This window comes from Trichechus manatus, unplaced genomic scaffold (assembly GCF_000243295.1).
Source record: "Trichechus manatus latirostris isolate Lorelei unplaced genomic scaffold, TriManLat1.0 scaffold00025, whole genome shotgun sequence".
Classification (NCBI taxonomy): Eukaryota; Metazoa; Chordata; class Mammalia; order Sirenia; family Trichechidae; genus Trichechus; species Trichechus manatus.
In genome coordinates this window covers 14279695-14294852 of record NW_004443961.1, presented here as the reverse complement: position 1 = coordinate 14294852, position 15158 = coordinate 14279695, and the positions used below count along the sequence as shown (strand labels likewise).

The window sequence follows — 15158 nt, the reverse complement described above, 5'->3', positions numbered from 1 at the left end:
TTAACATGTTTCAGACAAAGGCAAAACCAAACTAAAAACCAAACCACTGCTGTTGAGCTGAATCCAACTCAGAGTGACCCTATAGGACAGAGTAGAACTGCCCTTTAGGGTTTCAAAGGCTGTAAATCTTTAGGGAAGCAGACTGCCACGTTTTCCTTCCGCGGAGCAGCTGGTGGGTTCAAACAGCTACCTTTTGGTTAGCAGCTGGGTGCTTTAACCACTGCACCACCAGGGCTCCTTAAAGACAAAACAAAGTGACCTGAGAATTGACAGCCATAGCATTAAACATAGAAAAAGAAATGCCTTTCTGTAGTTCACCACAAGTAGCATGACATGTGATGAGCCTTAAATTTCACATGCATCAACCCCTTACTGTTATCAGCCTCTTTCCTATGGTATTTGACTTTCTGATTTGCTTAAGTCAGTTCCTCAGGCTGACCACATTGTGGGAAGAGCTATTCCCTTTATGTATTTGGTTTACCCTGTGGTTGCTACGGGCTCTTATGTTCTGTTCAACCCTGAGATGAAAGGGTTCAGTGCATTGGCACCATGTACTTTTCTGTACTTCATGTTAAGGCAGTTCCAGTTCCCTCACTTTCTGATGGTCAAGCGTCTCTGCCATATGTTATCTTTATTACATGAGGTCTTTTTGTCACAAGATCAGGAGTGATTTTGGCTTCTAGTAGGTTTGGGGCAGCCCACCAGGTGCTCTGTTTGGATCGATAGGAACTAGAATGTATCGCAACTAGGGGAGGCTCTGAATCTACCTCCTTGAGATTCCGCTGGATAAGATAAATACCTGTTTGTCTAGGAGAGTTTGTATGCTGTTTGAGTAGATACTAATGACTTTTGGGGGCGCTAAATAGTCTTATGATTTAGAGATTATTTAGACTTTTTAGGAAATATTATAAGCATACCTTATAACTTTATTAAAAAAAACCCACTTGGTTGTTTATTGTTTTAGAATTTATTAGCCAGAAAGAGTTTCATCAAGTAAAGTCTTGCTTTAGAGAATTTCCAAGTTCCCCATGTCCACAGGTCCTGTAAATATTTATTGTTTTATTGTTTCATATTGTGAATCCTTGCCTCTTTTGGGTCTGGTGTTCCTCCTCCCTTTTGCCCAGAGAAGTCTGTTCACTTCTTTAAAAAACAGCAGCTTCCATGATCGGCAAAGAAATAGTGAGCAATCAAAGTCTCTGGGATATTATGCATTTGGGAAACTCTTGAGGGGAGCTGGGAGATGCTGAGTGACTTTCTAGTCTAGTAAGTTATACCCAAGTAAGCTTGCCTTGCAGGTATTGTGCGAAACCGAAAGCTAATCCTAACTACCTTGCATTCAGCTGTTGTGATTTATGTGAGTGGAAGTGTAAATATCCTTAAGAAAATGATTGTTTTCCTTAAAAATATGTGTTCTTGAAAGACTTGCTGCATACTTAATTAGGATTTTATCATTCCTCAGCGTCAAGATGTTTTCCAGTAGAACAGATCACTAGTGTGGCGTTTACTAAGAAACATTGAGAAAATGTCTTTCAGTAGAGAGATCTGTTTTGCAGGAAGATATCCAGGAATTAGCCTATCCTGTAAAGTGGATATGTCTGCATAAAATGTCACTTCCTCTCTCCTCTTCAGCACCTTTTGTTTTGCGGGAAGATGAGGTCAGTTCAAGCCTTCTGAAACTGCTTTCATATCTCAGTGTCTTAACAAATACTTTGCACCTTGAAAGTGGGAGCGGAAGGAAAAAAAACAAGAAAGTTCTTACTTCCGATCTCATTAACCTAAAAAAAATGGTCGTGTGTGCACACCTGGTAGACACAGAAGTGAAGCTGAAATGCAGACAGACAGATCACTTAAATGAAACTTGGAGTAGATCTTCTCTAACCACCTGGTTCTACTCCATAGGACCCAAACAAACAAAAAGTTTTGTTGCTGTTTTGGTTTTGGTACTATAATTTTTTTTTCCCACGTGATGCTTAGAATAAGAGGGCAATTAGTTGAGGGCTGGGAAATATTTCTTGGTATTGGATTTCTATTTGAATAATGCTTACTTTGAGTTTTAGGGATCAAAATGGTTCTCTGAGTACTGGAAATCTTAGTATTTATAGACATTCTTCGTTGTCCAGCCCGTATCTCTTCATGCCAGTTTTATTGCAACAGCTGCCTATGTGGTCTCCCAACTTCTAGACTCTCTCCCCATCTGCCTACGCTGCCAAGTCATCTGACGTAACGTACTCTGGTTTATTCTTCCAATTGTCCACTTTCAGCATGTCACTTCATTCAAGAGAGTTCCCCATTACCTCTGGTTTAAAGTCTGAATCCAGCCATCTGGTTTCCAGGGCTCTCTGCCATCTGGATACAAACTGCTTTTGTAGCCTTAGCACCTCCTGCCCACCGATGTGACCTCACTATGCCAACCAGCTAATCTACTCGCCGTTCCCTGATCAAGGCCTCTCCAGTGCTATCTTCCTGCCTTGGCTCATGTTATTTTCCCATTTCCCCCTCCAAATCCTTCCCACTCTGGAGCCTCAAATGCCCTCTTCTTTCCCTGAATACATATAGTATCTACTATACAGTCTATATCTTTTGGAATCCCTGGATGGTACAAACAGTTAACACGCTCAGCTGCTAACTGAAAGGTTAGAGTTTCGAGTTCACCCAGATGCATCTTAGAAGAGAGGCCTAACAATTTACTTCCAAAAAATCAGCAGTTGAAAACCCTAAAGAGCACAATTCTAGTCTCACACACATAGGATCACCCACCTTGAGTCAGAGTCGACTCAATGGCAACTGTTTTTTGTTTGTTTTTTTACTGGCCATATCTTTTGGCAGCTAGTCATGTACAGCCTTAAATAATTGTTTGATTTTTCTAGTATTTACGTATTGTCTGCTCAATGACATTTTAAAGTCCTTTAGGTGAGGGCTTAGCTGATGTTACACTTCTTGGTATTCTCCATAGCACCTAATGCAAGGTAAGTACATAGTAGGTGCAAAATATATATTTTGATGGATTGATTCTGTCAACCATGAGATGGGAATTATATAGTATATAATTACAGAGCTTCAACTTCTATTTTTGCAAAGATTGTGAAAGTAATTGATTTAAGAAGTCAATTGGTACTCAAAGTTTAACAAATTAGCTGTTAAACTTACTATTTGAAATATACCTATGTGTAGCCAAGAGTATGATCAGAGGAAACAGGTTCATCTTTCCATTGGATTTTGTTGGTTATCAATGAGATCTTGATTAGATCATGAGATCTATATGAGGCATACTTTCAAAAAAGAGGCCATCATAGAGATGGTAAAGTTGAGAGGCATAAATCTGCAGAAGGTATCTGCAAAAACAAAAGAGTATAAATTTTCAGAAAAGAAGGCTAGGAAAAAAGAATGTTTGAACACCTTTATGGAGTTCCTGTGTGGCACAAATGGTTAAATGCTCAACTACTAACCGAAAGGTTGGCGGTTGGAACCCACGCAAAGGCTCCTCAGAATAAAAGCCTGGTGATCTGCTTCTGAAAGTTCACGTCCTTGAAAACCTTGTGGAGCATAGTTCTCCTCTGACACATATGGGCCACCATGAGTCAGACAGCAGTTGGTTTGGTTTGGTTTTTTAACTGCCCATGTATAGGAGTTTATGGGAGTAAAAGCACGCGCAAATAATCAATGACTAAATGGTAGAGTACGGTTTTCAAAACTCAGCCCTAGGTGGTTAAACCATAAGTTTACTGACCTTTTCCCCCTCTTAAACTTGTGCCTTCTTTCTCCCCCAAACAGTACTTCTGCCACCATGTTCTCTTCTAAATAAACTCAGGAGGATGCCCTGTAATTCAGACTGTGGAAAATGGTCAGGATTAGGCAATCTCATAGGTCCCTTCCAGTCTTAAAATTTTCTGTTTCTGGGGTTGCTTTGCTTCCCATCTTAGCAGTGATGGCTGGCTGGGGATATGTTCATGACGTCAGAACTGTTACGTATTAAGTTCACAAAATTACGTGAACCAAGCTTGATTATAACTCCATGAATAGAGGCAGATATAAAGAATAAAAAAGGCTCAGTCTATTTCTAGAAACCCCGCCCATAAATTCTCTTTAGGCGGATATCAAACTACTGGGTATTACCTCATCAGAAAAAGCATTTTTCAGCTAGAGACATTTCAGGAAGTAGGCAGCCGATGGAGGCAGCTGTCTTTAGAAATCCATCATTTCAAGGGTTCCATGAATAGCACGAAGTACCATCCAATAATCACTCCTAACTGCTGCATCAACGTCTTAAGATTTTTGAAGTATTAAGATTTTAAGATTGCAGTACTTGTTTATTCTTGAGAAGGGGCAGGTCAGGAAAAAATTAAATCTTGGATCTCATCTACTAACCCCTCTTTTTTTTCATCCCTTGAATAATGCAGCGTACGTTTTTGTTACAGTGTTTGCATTTAAACGGAATCATCATTGTCCAGGAACAAGTGTGGTCTTTTAAAGTTATTTGGAAGAACAGCGGGACTTCAGGCGGTTGGTTGCAGTACAATAGCTCACTCAGGCTACTGCAGTCTAGCTGTAGACATGTTAATTAATATATTTCTCTGACACCTAGGTGATTGAAATAGCAATTAAAGAGTAATTAAAATGTTTACTTCTTGTAGGAATGTCAGCTAAGATGTGGAATATAGCAATTACCTATGACGGATTAGAGGAAGATGATGAGGTCTTTGAAGTAATTCTGAACTCCCCCGTGAATGCAGTTCTTGGCAGAAAGACAAAAGCTGCAGTGAAAATTTTGGACTCAAAAGGAGGTATTCTTTTGATCCTCATCTTGAAATCAGGAGCAGCCCTGGCACTGTAGCTGCTTGCTTTCAACAGCCAACGTGCTTGATAATGCCTTCAGATCAAAATACTTAATTTCTTGTCAAGAAAGCCACCTTCATCCTGATGTAGACCCTTTATTCTGCTTTCTGCTTCCTGTGGTTTTCCTCCTGCTAAGAACTCTCGCTTGAGAAAAGCAACAAGTCAGCGCCGTAGTTGTTTTTTTCCCTCCCCGTTTGTTGTTCTCACCGAGAGGAAAACAATGTTGGTGAGAATCTATCGACAATTATTCCCTCCCCCACCCCCCATTCCCGAGGTAGTAGGGCTGTAATTATCTTCCTCTGTTACAGGGAGCTCTCAATGCCTAAAATCCAAGCCCCCACTGCAGTGTGACCAGACAAATTCTAAGAGAGGAAGGAATTGGAGAAAAATAGATGTGAAAGACACAGCTGGCCTGGGCATTCAGGAGCAGCTGGAGCATATTAATGAATGACTTTGGGCTGCAGAGCCAAACAGGTCCTGGGTAGTGTATCCTAATGAACAACCTGTGAACTAAACAAAATAAAGACCAGCCAAAGTCCTTGGTGGCTCTGATATTTTTTCCTGCCAAACACCCTATAGTTATTTGTCTGTTGAGCATTTGACAAGTGTTCTGTTACCAGGCTCACTCTTATACCCCCATTTTCACACCTGTCATGCCCTGTGGTCCATATTTGCTCCTTATCTGGAGTCTATTATCACCTCTTCTCTTTCTCACTCTGTAATAAAAATTAGCACTCTCCTCTTTCCTTATAATATGCATATTTGCACATCTCTCCCCACTACCTTTCCTTACCAAATTAATTTCTTTCCTAGCAGAAATTTCTGATCCCATGAAGGGCATAAAGTACATGAAGTACACGCTTTACACGTGAAGTGTGAAATACCAGAGGAGGGTTCTAATCTTAGATTTTTTTGCATACCTTCCCAGAAATAATACTTAGCTAGGTTTCCAACACAAGCAGCTCCACTGAGATTTACTAGGTCTTTGGTCTGTAAGAGTTGAGTGCTCATTTTTAAAACTGGCACTTGGTTTCACTGACATCTTTAAACAATCCCAGCTTCTGCCTCTAGGAGACCAGGGAGAGGACTGGATACCTTGCAGTGCTTGTGGAATGATACTTGATCAGTATATAAACCTGGTATATTGAGGAGCACTGTAATAGGAAAAGAAGTCAGGCTGTTTCCCAAGTATATGGTACGATTATAAAATCTTGACAATGATTTCCATTCGTGGTTTGTGCAATCAATTGCATGACTTTATAATCACCCTGTAGATGTGCAGAAGGGCACAGCTTTCCCAGAGGGAAACTGATGAAGAATAAAGGAGCTTCTGGCAAATGGCAACCAGGCAACATCTGGTAGGAAAACCATCCATCTAAGTTTAATGACAAGCTGCTCCAGGGGCCGTGTCGATGTGATCACTTATCTGTTTGTGTAAAATGAACTGACCCTGCCATCTTGCGTGCCTCCAGGACAGTGCCATCGTTCATATTCCCTCAACCAAAACAAGCACAACGCATGGGAGAAGGGCATTTGGCGTCCGCTGCCCCCAGGGTCTTCCTCACCCACCACTTCTGGTTCCTTTCATCTGGAAAGAAAACTTCCATCTTCTACGAGACTAGCAGTCACCAGAGGAGAGAGCCCGTGGGGATTTGAGTCTATGGATCTTTCTCGAATGAGGCTTAGGCCCCGTGGGAATGTCAGAACAGTAAGAGCTGGGGACTTCTGGGAGTTGATGTGTTTAAACCCCAAAACTAAACCCATTGCTGTTAAGTTGATTCCGACTCATAGTGACCTATAGGACAGAATAGAATTGCCGCATAGGGTTTCCATGGAGCAACTGATAGATTTGAACTGCCCACCTTTTGGTTAGCAGCCCAATGCTTAACCACAGTGCCACCAGGGCTCCCAGTGTGTTTAGTACATGTTAAAAGAATCAAAAGATATTAATAAATTCTCTGAAATACTGACAAAGCTGTTTTGACTCTCATAGTGAGTGGGGGCCATGATCCCTTTATAGCCATGCATTGCCTTTTGTATACAAAGATGTGATGCTGTCCTCACTTCATTAGTTATACTAATTGAGATGATAGATATATTAATTCATACACATAATTTCTCCCTTGGTTCCTTTGTAACCAAGACAGATAGGGAATGACCAGTAACTCTGGATTAGAGTGAGATTAAGCAATCCACTTGAATGTGAAAGCCATGGCTCTGACCTTATTAGCACACCATTCTAACCAAGCACAGGCTCATGAGTGTGTGTGCACATGTGTGTATGTGCATGAGTGTGAATGTGTATGGGTGTGTGAATGTGTGTGAGTGTGTGAATGTGTATGTGTGAATGGATGTATATGTGTGTGGGTGTGAACGTATGCATATGTCTGTATGTGCATGTGTGTCTATGCTTGTATATGTGTGTATATGTGTGTGTGTGTGTGTGTGTTTTCTTGGACCTCTGTGTACTACAAACCCATTACTGTCAAGTCGATTCCAACTCATAGGTACCTCATAGGACAGAGTAGAACTGCCCCAGAAGGTTTCCAAGGCTATAATCTTTACAGAAGCAGACTGCCACATCTTTCTCCCATGGAGCAGCTGGTGGGTTCGAACCACCCACCTTTCAATCAGGAGCAAAGCACTTCGCCACTGTGTCACCAGGGCTTCTCTGTACTATAACAACAAAAAAGACCAAACCTGTTGCCAAACCTGTTGCCATTGAGTTGATTCTGACTCATAGTGACCCTATAGGACAGAATAGAATTGCCCCATAGGGTTTGCAAGGAGCAGCTTGTGGGTTTGAACTGCCAACCTTTTGGTTAGCAGTCAAGCTCTTAACCACTGCACCACCAGGACTCCTGTGTATACAGATGTATCAAAAAAGTAAGAATGTCTTTTCTCCCTAACTGGGATTGTTAATAGGAGCCCTGGCAGTGCCCTGGTTAAAGCACTGAACTAGTAACCGAAAGGTCGGTGGTTGTCTAGGCACTTGAGAAGAATGATGCGGCAGTCTGCCTCCGTAAAGATTTATAGCCTTGGAAACCCTATCAGGCAGTTTGACGGCAGCAAGTTTGGTTATTTTTTAGGACTGTTAATGCAGAAACCAACATTGATACATTGTGATTAGAGCTAGCAATTTATAAAATTCTAATGATTTGGACATGGAGAATCTTAATAAAGATAGATTTTAAAATTTTTCAGATATTAACAAGATTTTGCTGGAAGGTTTTTACATTATTGCTAAATATTCCTCAAGCCAGTTCAGTCTTGTCACTAAGAGAAAGCCTAATCATAGTTTGTTTTCTGTTGATTTCAGATTCATCCCTCCTCTGTTTATAGAAATGGAACAGACATCATTTATAATGTAAGCATAGTTTGAGGGGATTGCTAATTTCCTTGTATTTATAGATACAGAATATTTATAGAAACAATTTCATCGCTTTCATATTTATATATTTCTCCTGAAAACTTGTTTTGAAATTTTTTTTTAGAGGATTCAGTGGTCAGAAGGAAACTTTCATCTTTTTGCTTTGATCCAATTTTAGAATTGCTCATCTTTACCACAAATTTTTTTCTTTGCCATCTTAGTGTTTGTTTTTCCTTATTGTTACTGTTTGTTGGTTTCCTCAAGTATCATGGGACGGTTTCCCTGAAACTGGAGGATGACAGTTCCTCAGCTCACAAACAGAAAGCCGAAGTCTCCGTCATCAGTTGGCCACAAAAGACGATCCAAGTGGCAGAACTGCCTCAAGCAGATAAGGTGGAATCCACAACTGACTCACACTTCCCCAGACAGGTATGGAAATCTTTTTACTTCCTACTCACCTTAAAACAAGCTGTTTGTTGGGCCATAAACACACAAAATAGCCTCCGAGTGTTGGGGACAGTTTATTCAACACAAATGCTACCCAACAAATGAAAACTCCAAAGAGATAAGTGTGTGATCAACTTGCATTTAAGTCAGTTCTAAATTGCGTTTCCTTCCCTTAGGACCAGTTGCCCTCATTTCCAAAGAACTGTACTCTGGAATTAAGGGGACTCCTCTATTTTGAAGAAAGCTTCCAAAAGCTGTATCAGTGCAATGGGACTGCCTGGAAAGCCTGGAGCCCCCGAACCAAGGTGGGACACAGGCTGAGAGCCAAGTACCTTTACCAGCAGTGTCTCCTATGATAAGCCAATAGAGAGGGGACAACCTGGTATATCACTGTCAACTCATGCTACCTCTGCATGTCCTTATAACACCTTGAAGACACAGAGGGAAAATGGCCCAAATCAAGTTTTTAAAAATCATAAAATGTATTAGTTAAATCAGTACAATTTAAGAAGATGTTTACTTATTATTTTTTAATTTAATTTTTTTTGTTGTTGCGACTATACACAGCAGAACATAGACCAACAGTTTCTACATGTACAATTCATAACACTGATTACATTCTCAAGTTGTGCAACCATTCTTACCCTTCTTTTCCAAATTGCTTCTCCCTCATTAACATAAACTTGCTGCCCCTGAGCTTCCTATCTAAACTCTCAAGTTGCTGTTATCAATTTGACCCCATGTAGGTATTTCTTTAAAAGAGCACAATGGTCAAGGCAGACATTCTTTGCTAATTAAGCTAAACTATGGTTTGGTTTAAAAGACTTTAGGGGATATTTTTGGTTTAAGGTTTAAAGATTATCACAGGGCACTAGTTTTAGAGGTCCATCCAGCCTCCATGGTTCCAGAAAGTCTGGATTCCACGAGAATTTGAAATTCTGTTCTGCATTTTCCCACTTTACTTTGTTCTTTTAAAAACTATTATATTGTTGAGGTGTAAAATGGAAGCATTGCTGAACTTGATAGTGTTCTCTGTAAAAAGCCATTGCATTTTGTGGAGAATTGGGATTAGGACTGACCCCATATCTGGTGGCCAAAATGACTCTATTCAAGGTAGGGAACTGATAGGACTCCTTATGCTGAAAGCAGACCGTGGGTTATAAAGTTCGTTATGATGTGGACATGGACACTGCTTTTCAGGAGGTGGAAGACAAGTCCTGCCCAGCTGGGTGGCACCATCACTCAGGCTACTGCCACTCCTTGATCATGGAGCAGAAACATACCTGGACTGCAGCTGCTCAAGCTTGCAGGGAACAGTAAGAAACCCTATTTCACATTTGATTGATGCTTCTTCTCGGTTTTATTTTTCCATGTGTAAATATGTTTTCTACTATGTCTCTATTTTCTCATGGAACTTTGGAATGGCTTCATTCATTCAACAAGCACTGAGTGCCTAATATGTGCCAGGCTTTGTTTTAGGAACCCAGAAGGAGTTCTGCAGTTCAGAATGGATTCGGAACTGATCTTGATAATGTATTCTGATTTAGTTCTTATCTTTTAAAGCATGCCGTTGACACAATTCTAATTTTTTGCCTTTCTATCTCAGTGTTTTGGAGAAAGTCAGAAGGAACTTATCTGAGTCAGCAGGCTTGCAGGTTCTAATAACTTTTTTATGAGATAGGGATTCCTTCCAAGTGATTTGAAAATACATAGTAATGAAAGGCCTTTTAGCGTTGTGGTTAGCACTGATGATTATGAAGCTAGACAAGTTGGACAAAGGCTCCTTGGGTAACAGAACACTCAATGAACAAAAACCTGTGGTCAGATAATGGCAACAATGCTTATCTAGGCCATAAGGACTTTAAAAATGCATGTGTGACTGTCCCTGATCCTCCTTTTGGCCAACCTGGATATTATCCAAACAGTGCAATTAGATTAATATGTTCCGTGGCTGGCAATTGAGACTGGAGAAGTCTCTGGCAAATATCAGTCAGATCATTCACTTCATCAAATTTAGAAAGTTATGCTCGTCTAAAGACACCATCAGAAAATGAATGGGCAAACCACATTTGAGAAAAGCTATTCTCAAATCATGTATCTGATAAAGGTCTAAAACCAGAAAATACAAACAACTCTTACAAATCAATATGAAAAAGGCAAACAACCCAATAAAAAAATAGCAAATGACTTGGACACTTGACAAGAAAAGGTATAGAATTGGTCAATAAGTACATGAAAAGTTGTTCAAAACCGTTAGACCTCAGGAAAATGCAAATTAAAATCCCAATGAGATACCGCTTTGTATCTACTAGAATAGCTAAAATCATAAAGATTGACAATACCAAATGTTGACAAGGATACAGAGCAAATAGAGTCGTCATGCATTATCGGGGGAAGTGTAAAATGGTACAACCATTATGTAGCACTATCTGGCACTTTCTTATAAAGTACATCTACCCTGACAATTCCACTTCTATGTATTTACCTAAGAGAAAGATATGTTTATTTTAAAAAAAGACATGCCCAAGAATTTCATAGCAATCTTACTTGTAATAATAATAGTTCGGGTTATTTATGCTTTTTGTTGTTGTTGTTGCTATTATTGATTTGTCGTTCTTTATATTTTCAGAAACAGGGAAATAGATAGTTTTATAAGCAATAAGATGGAACTGAACTACTGAAACCTTGAACAATGTGGATAAATCTTAAAACTTTATGTTGAGAAAAAGCAGACTGACGCAAAAGAATGTGTATTGTATTATTTCATTTATATGAATAGGAAACATTAATCTATGTTATTAGAAATTAAAATTGATTATCTCTGGCAGGGATTATGTAATGACTGGAAAATAGCACAAAGGAATGTTCTAGAATAATGTTCTATATATTTTTCTGGGTGGTTGTGACACAAATGTATATAGTTGTCAAACTCCTCAAATAGAATACTTAAAAATCTATTCATTTTATTGTATGTAAATTATACCTCAATTTTTAAAAAGCTAATAAAATGTTTTAAAAGTATATTTAAAAAATAATCAAATCAGCCACCTTTTTCTTCACTGATGTGTTTCACATCCTAAGTATGAGCACAGACAGTGTAGAGGACAACAAGTGGCCTTCAGGTTTCTTGTTGATAAGTTGGTGGTATAAAATAATTTAAAATATTTACAGTAATTATTGTTTGTGTACATATATGTCCCTTGTGCTAGACATTAGAGGAGTAAGAAGACATTCTTCACCCAAAGAACCAGATGTCCTACTTTAATTGAAGATGTCCTACTTTTAATTAAAGTTTGTCTCAATGCCTAGAAGGCTCAGGTAGGAGTAATGGTATAGCTCTTTTTTCCTCCTCAATGAAATGGCTTCGATGGAGAATCAAAAACTATCTGAACCAGCAAGGAGGAGATTGCAATATACTACAAGGGGAAAATATCATGGTTCTTCCACTGACAAAAATGAGGGCAAGGGCAGTTATACTCTAGCCCAGGTTTACCAAAATTACATTGCTGCTGGGGTTTGTTGCTAAAATACAGATGAGCAGACCAACAGAACCCCCAAACCTTAAGGTGGAAGCAGCTTTATTGTTCATCTTCTAGTTGTTTTCAAAGGACAATTCAAGGAACTGTAGCTGGCCTTTAATGATGCTTTCACTGGTCCTCAGTGTTATGAGAAAAATAAGAACAATGTATATTGAGAGATCTTCCATCAATCCGTAGGTGTTGGTGTAAGGTTGCGCCAAGTGTCTTTTCTTAGATGGACTGTTCTTTATTCTGAAATTGTGATCGTCTAGATTTGTGTGTGTGTGTGTCAAAATCTTTTTTTTTTTTTTAAGAAATAGTGGCAACTTACAGTGATATTGTTGATGTCTTCATGTTGACAACCCTACATCAGTCCCTCAATATCTTTTTTTATTTTACTGATCTAGTTAATTACAGCTGGGTTTTAGTGATGGACACAAAGAGTAGCAAGGGGTTCTTCATATAACTATTAATATTGTAGAATTCACTCATCCCAGTAACAAATTTAAAACCCAGATTAAAAGTACAGCCACTTTCTCATGCAGTTAACCTAAGATTTCACCTGTAGCTTGGTTTAAGCACCTTGATACCATGACCCTTTACACTAGCCTGACCTAGTTCCACAGGCCTCCTTGCCAGTAATGCCTTACTTTATATAACACTTTATAGTTTACAGAATTCTTTCGCATATATTAGCTTATTTGATCCTCCCATCACTTCTGTGAGAGAAGTAGGTATTATCTGCATTTTAAAGACTGAAAAAAAAAAAGAGGTTCAGGGAAACAAAATCATATGCTCATGGTTATACATATAAGTAAAAGGAAGAGACCAGACTTAATTTCCCATTACACCACTCTCCAAAGATAACCGTATAAGTATATGGGATTTCTTATCCCAGGTGTGTTGACAAGTACACCTATTTAACCTTGTTTTGGGATAACCTAGATTTCAAACTTCAAAATTATGTGTTAAAAATTTTGCATCTCTCACAGCAAAGACATATTAAGATTTGTATTTAATTATAGATCCTAAGTTTCCTATGGATTTAAATCAAACTAACCTTGCAGAGTAAACCTAAGGTACAATCAAGGTCCAAGTTTATAGGTGCATTCTTTCAACAAATATTTATCAGGCACTGATTATATGGCAGGTACTGAGAATGTCTAAGGAGCCCTGGTGGCACAGTGGTTGAGCTCTCAGCTGCTAACTAAAAGGTTGACAATTTGAATCCACCAGCAGCTCCACAGGGAAAGATGTGGCAGTCTGCTCCCATAAAGATTACAACCTTGGAAACCCTATGGGGCAGTTCTACTCTGTCCTATAGGGTCATTATGAGTCAGAATCTACTTGATGGCAATTGATTTTTTAATGGGGAATGTCTAGACCAGACCATATATTTGAATATTTATTGTTTCCCAGTATTGGTCCCAATAGTGCAGCCCAACAGCTATATCATTCCTTGTTCAACAATGAGTTTCAAAGAACTGGACACAAAAACTCTCCAGATCCAGCTGTTCTATATGGCAAGTCCCAACCTCTATATTTGACATCAGTAAGGCCCTCATACAATCTTGATAATGCCTTCCCGCATCTCCTTCCCAGAGAGCTCTATCAAAAATGTGAAAGTCACTGAATTTAAATGATAGCATTTAGCTTTCACTGAGTTGATGTCTTACTATAAAAAACCAAGCCAAACCCGTTGCCATTAAGTCAATTCTGACTCATAGTGACCCCATAGGACAGAGTAGAACTGTCCCATAGGGTTTCCAAGGAGCAACTGTTAGATTCGAACTTCCAGCCTTTTGGTTAGCAGCCGAGCTCTTAACCACTGCGCCACCAGAGCTCCAATGTCTTACTGTAGGTAAGAATTCTCTCCACTTAGACATAAAAGTATGAGTTGCCAGCAATATTCAAAATTATGTGAGAGTATTTGGTATTTGTTGTTGTTGTTGGGTGTTGTCCAGTCAATTTTGACTTGTAGTGACCCCATGTGACAGAGTAGAACTGCCCCATAGTGTCTTCTTGCCTGTAATCTTTTCAGAAGCAAATCACTGGGTTTTTATCCTGTGGAGCAGCTAAGGGGGTTCAAACTGCCAAACTTTCACTTAGTAGCTGAGAGCTTAACCATTTGCTGCCAGGGCTCCTTAAATGCTATGAATAGAAAGACATTTTGTTCTGGAATAAACTGTTATAAAATCTATTATAATACCTGAAAATTTCCCACCCCCTATTAATTCAACAGATCAAACATGATATTATAAGCAGGTTCAGAACTACTTTATTCAAATTATTTTGAAGTTATTTTGATGAACTCCAGTCTCAGGGAATTATTTAAAGCTATGGAACTGTGACTTTTTTTTAGATGTAAAACTGACAGATTTTTCAGAATAAGAGAAAGTTTTTAGTGACAATTGGGGCTTTTCCAGAGTTTTAGGAAGCAACTGATTACATATCTATTAGTAACATAAAGTAATATACAGTCTTTCAAATTACACATTACCTATTTAATCGTACCTATATTGTTCCTGAAATTAAAACATCTACCAAATGGAATTTCTGTTGGCATTCCAGGGTGTGTAAGGGAGGAAAAGAAAATATATATGGTGTGAGATTTTTAAATGATCATAAAAAGCTTCAAATTTTAAAATTTCAATAGAAAGAATGGATTTTTTTTTTATCTGATTGCATTTGTATGGTACTTCAGTATGTATTTTATTTCAAAAAGACAAGAATAATTACCCCCAAAACCACCGATACTAATTACAGGCATTTCAGAAAAAGTCAAGCTGCAGACTGAAAGCAAAGAATACTGCATATACCATGGACTACCAGAAGAATGAACAAATCTGTCTTGGAAGAAGTACAGGCAGAATGCTCCTTAGAAGGGAGGATGGAGAGACAATGTCTCACGTACTTTGGATGTATTATCAGGAGGGACCAGTCCCTGGAGAAGGACATCATGCTTGGTAAAGTAGAGGGTCAGCGAAAAA

The 15158-nt window shown here is 39.0% G+C and overlaps 1 protein-coding gene across 1 annotated transcript in view; it reads left to right on the top strand.

Annotated features, from left to right (window-relative positions):
* FREM1 (FRAS1 related extracellular matrix 1) overlaps positions 1-15158 on the top strand; it is a 46212-nt gene that overhangs the window by 23312 nt on the left and 7742 nt on the right. The window contains exons 6-11 of the mRNA XM_023728617.1: positions 4632-4781; positions 6306-6541; positions 8153-8200; positions 8468-8632; positions 8827-8955; positions 9851-9966. Of these exons, the coding sequence (XP_023584385.1) occupies positions 4632-4781; positions 6306-6541; positions 8153-8200; positions 8468-8632; positions 8827-8955; positions 9851-9966 (844 nt within the window). The remainder of the gene's footprint in view (positions 1-4631; positions 4782-6305; positions 6542-8152; positions 8201-8467; positions 8633-8826; positions 8956-9850; positions 9967-15158) is intronic.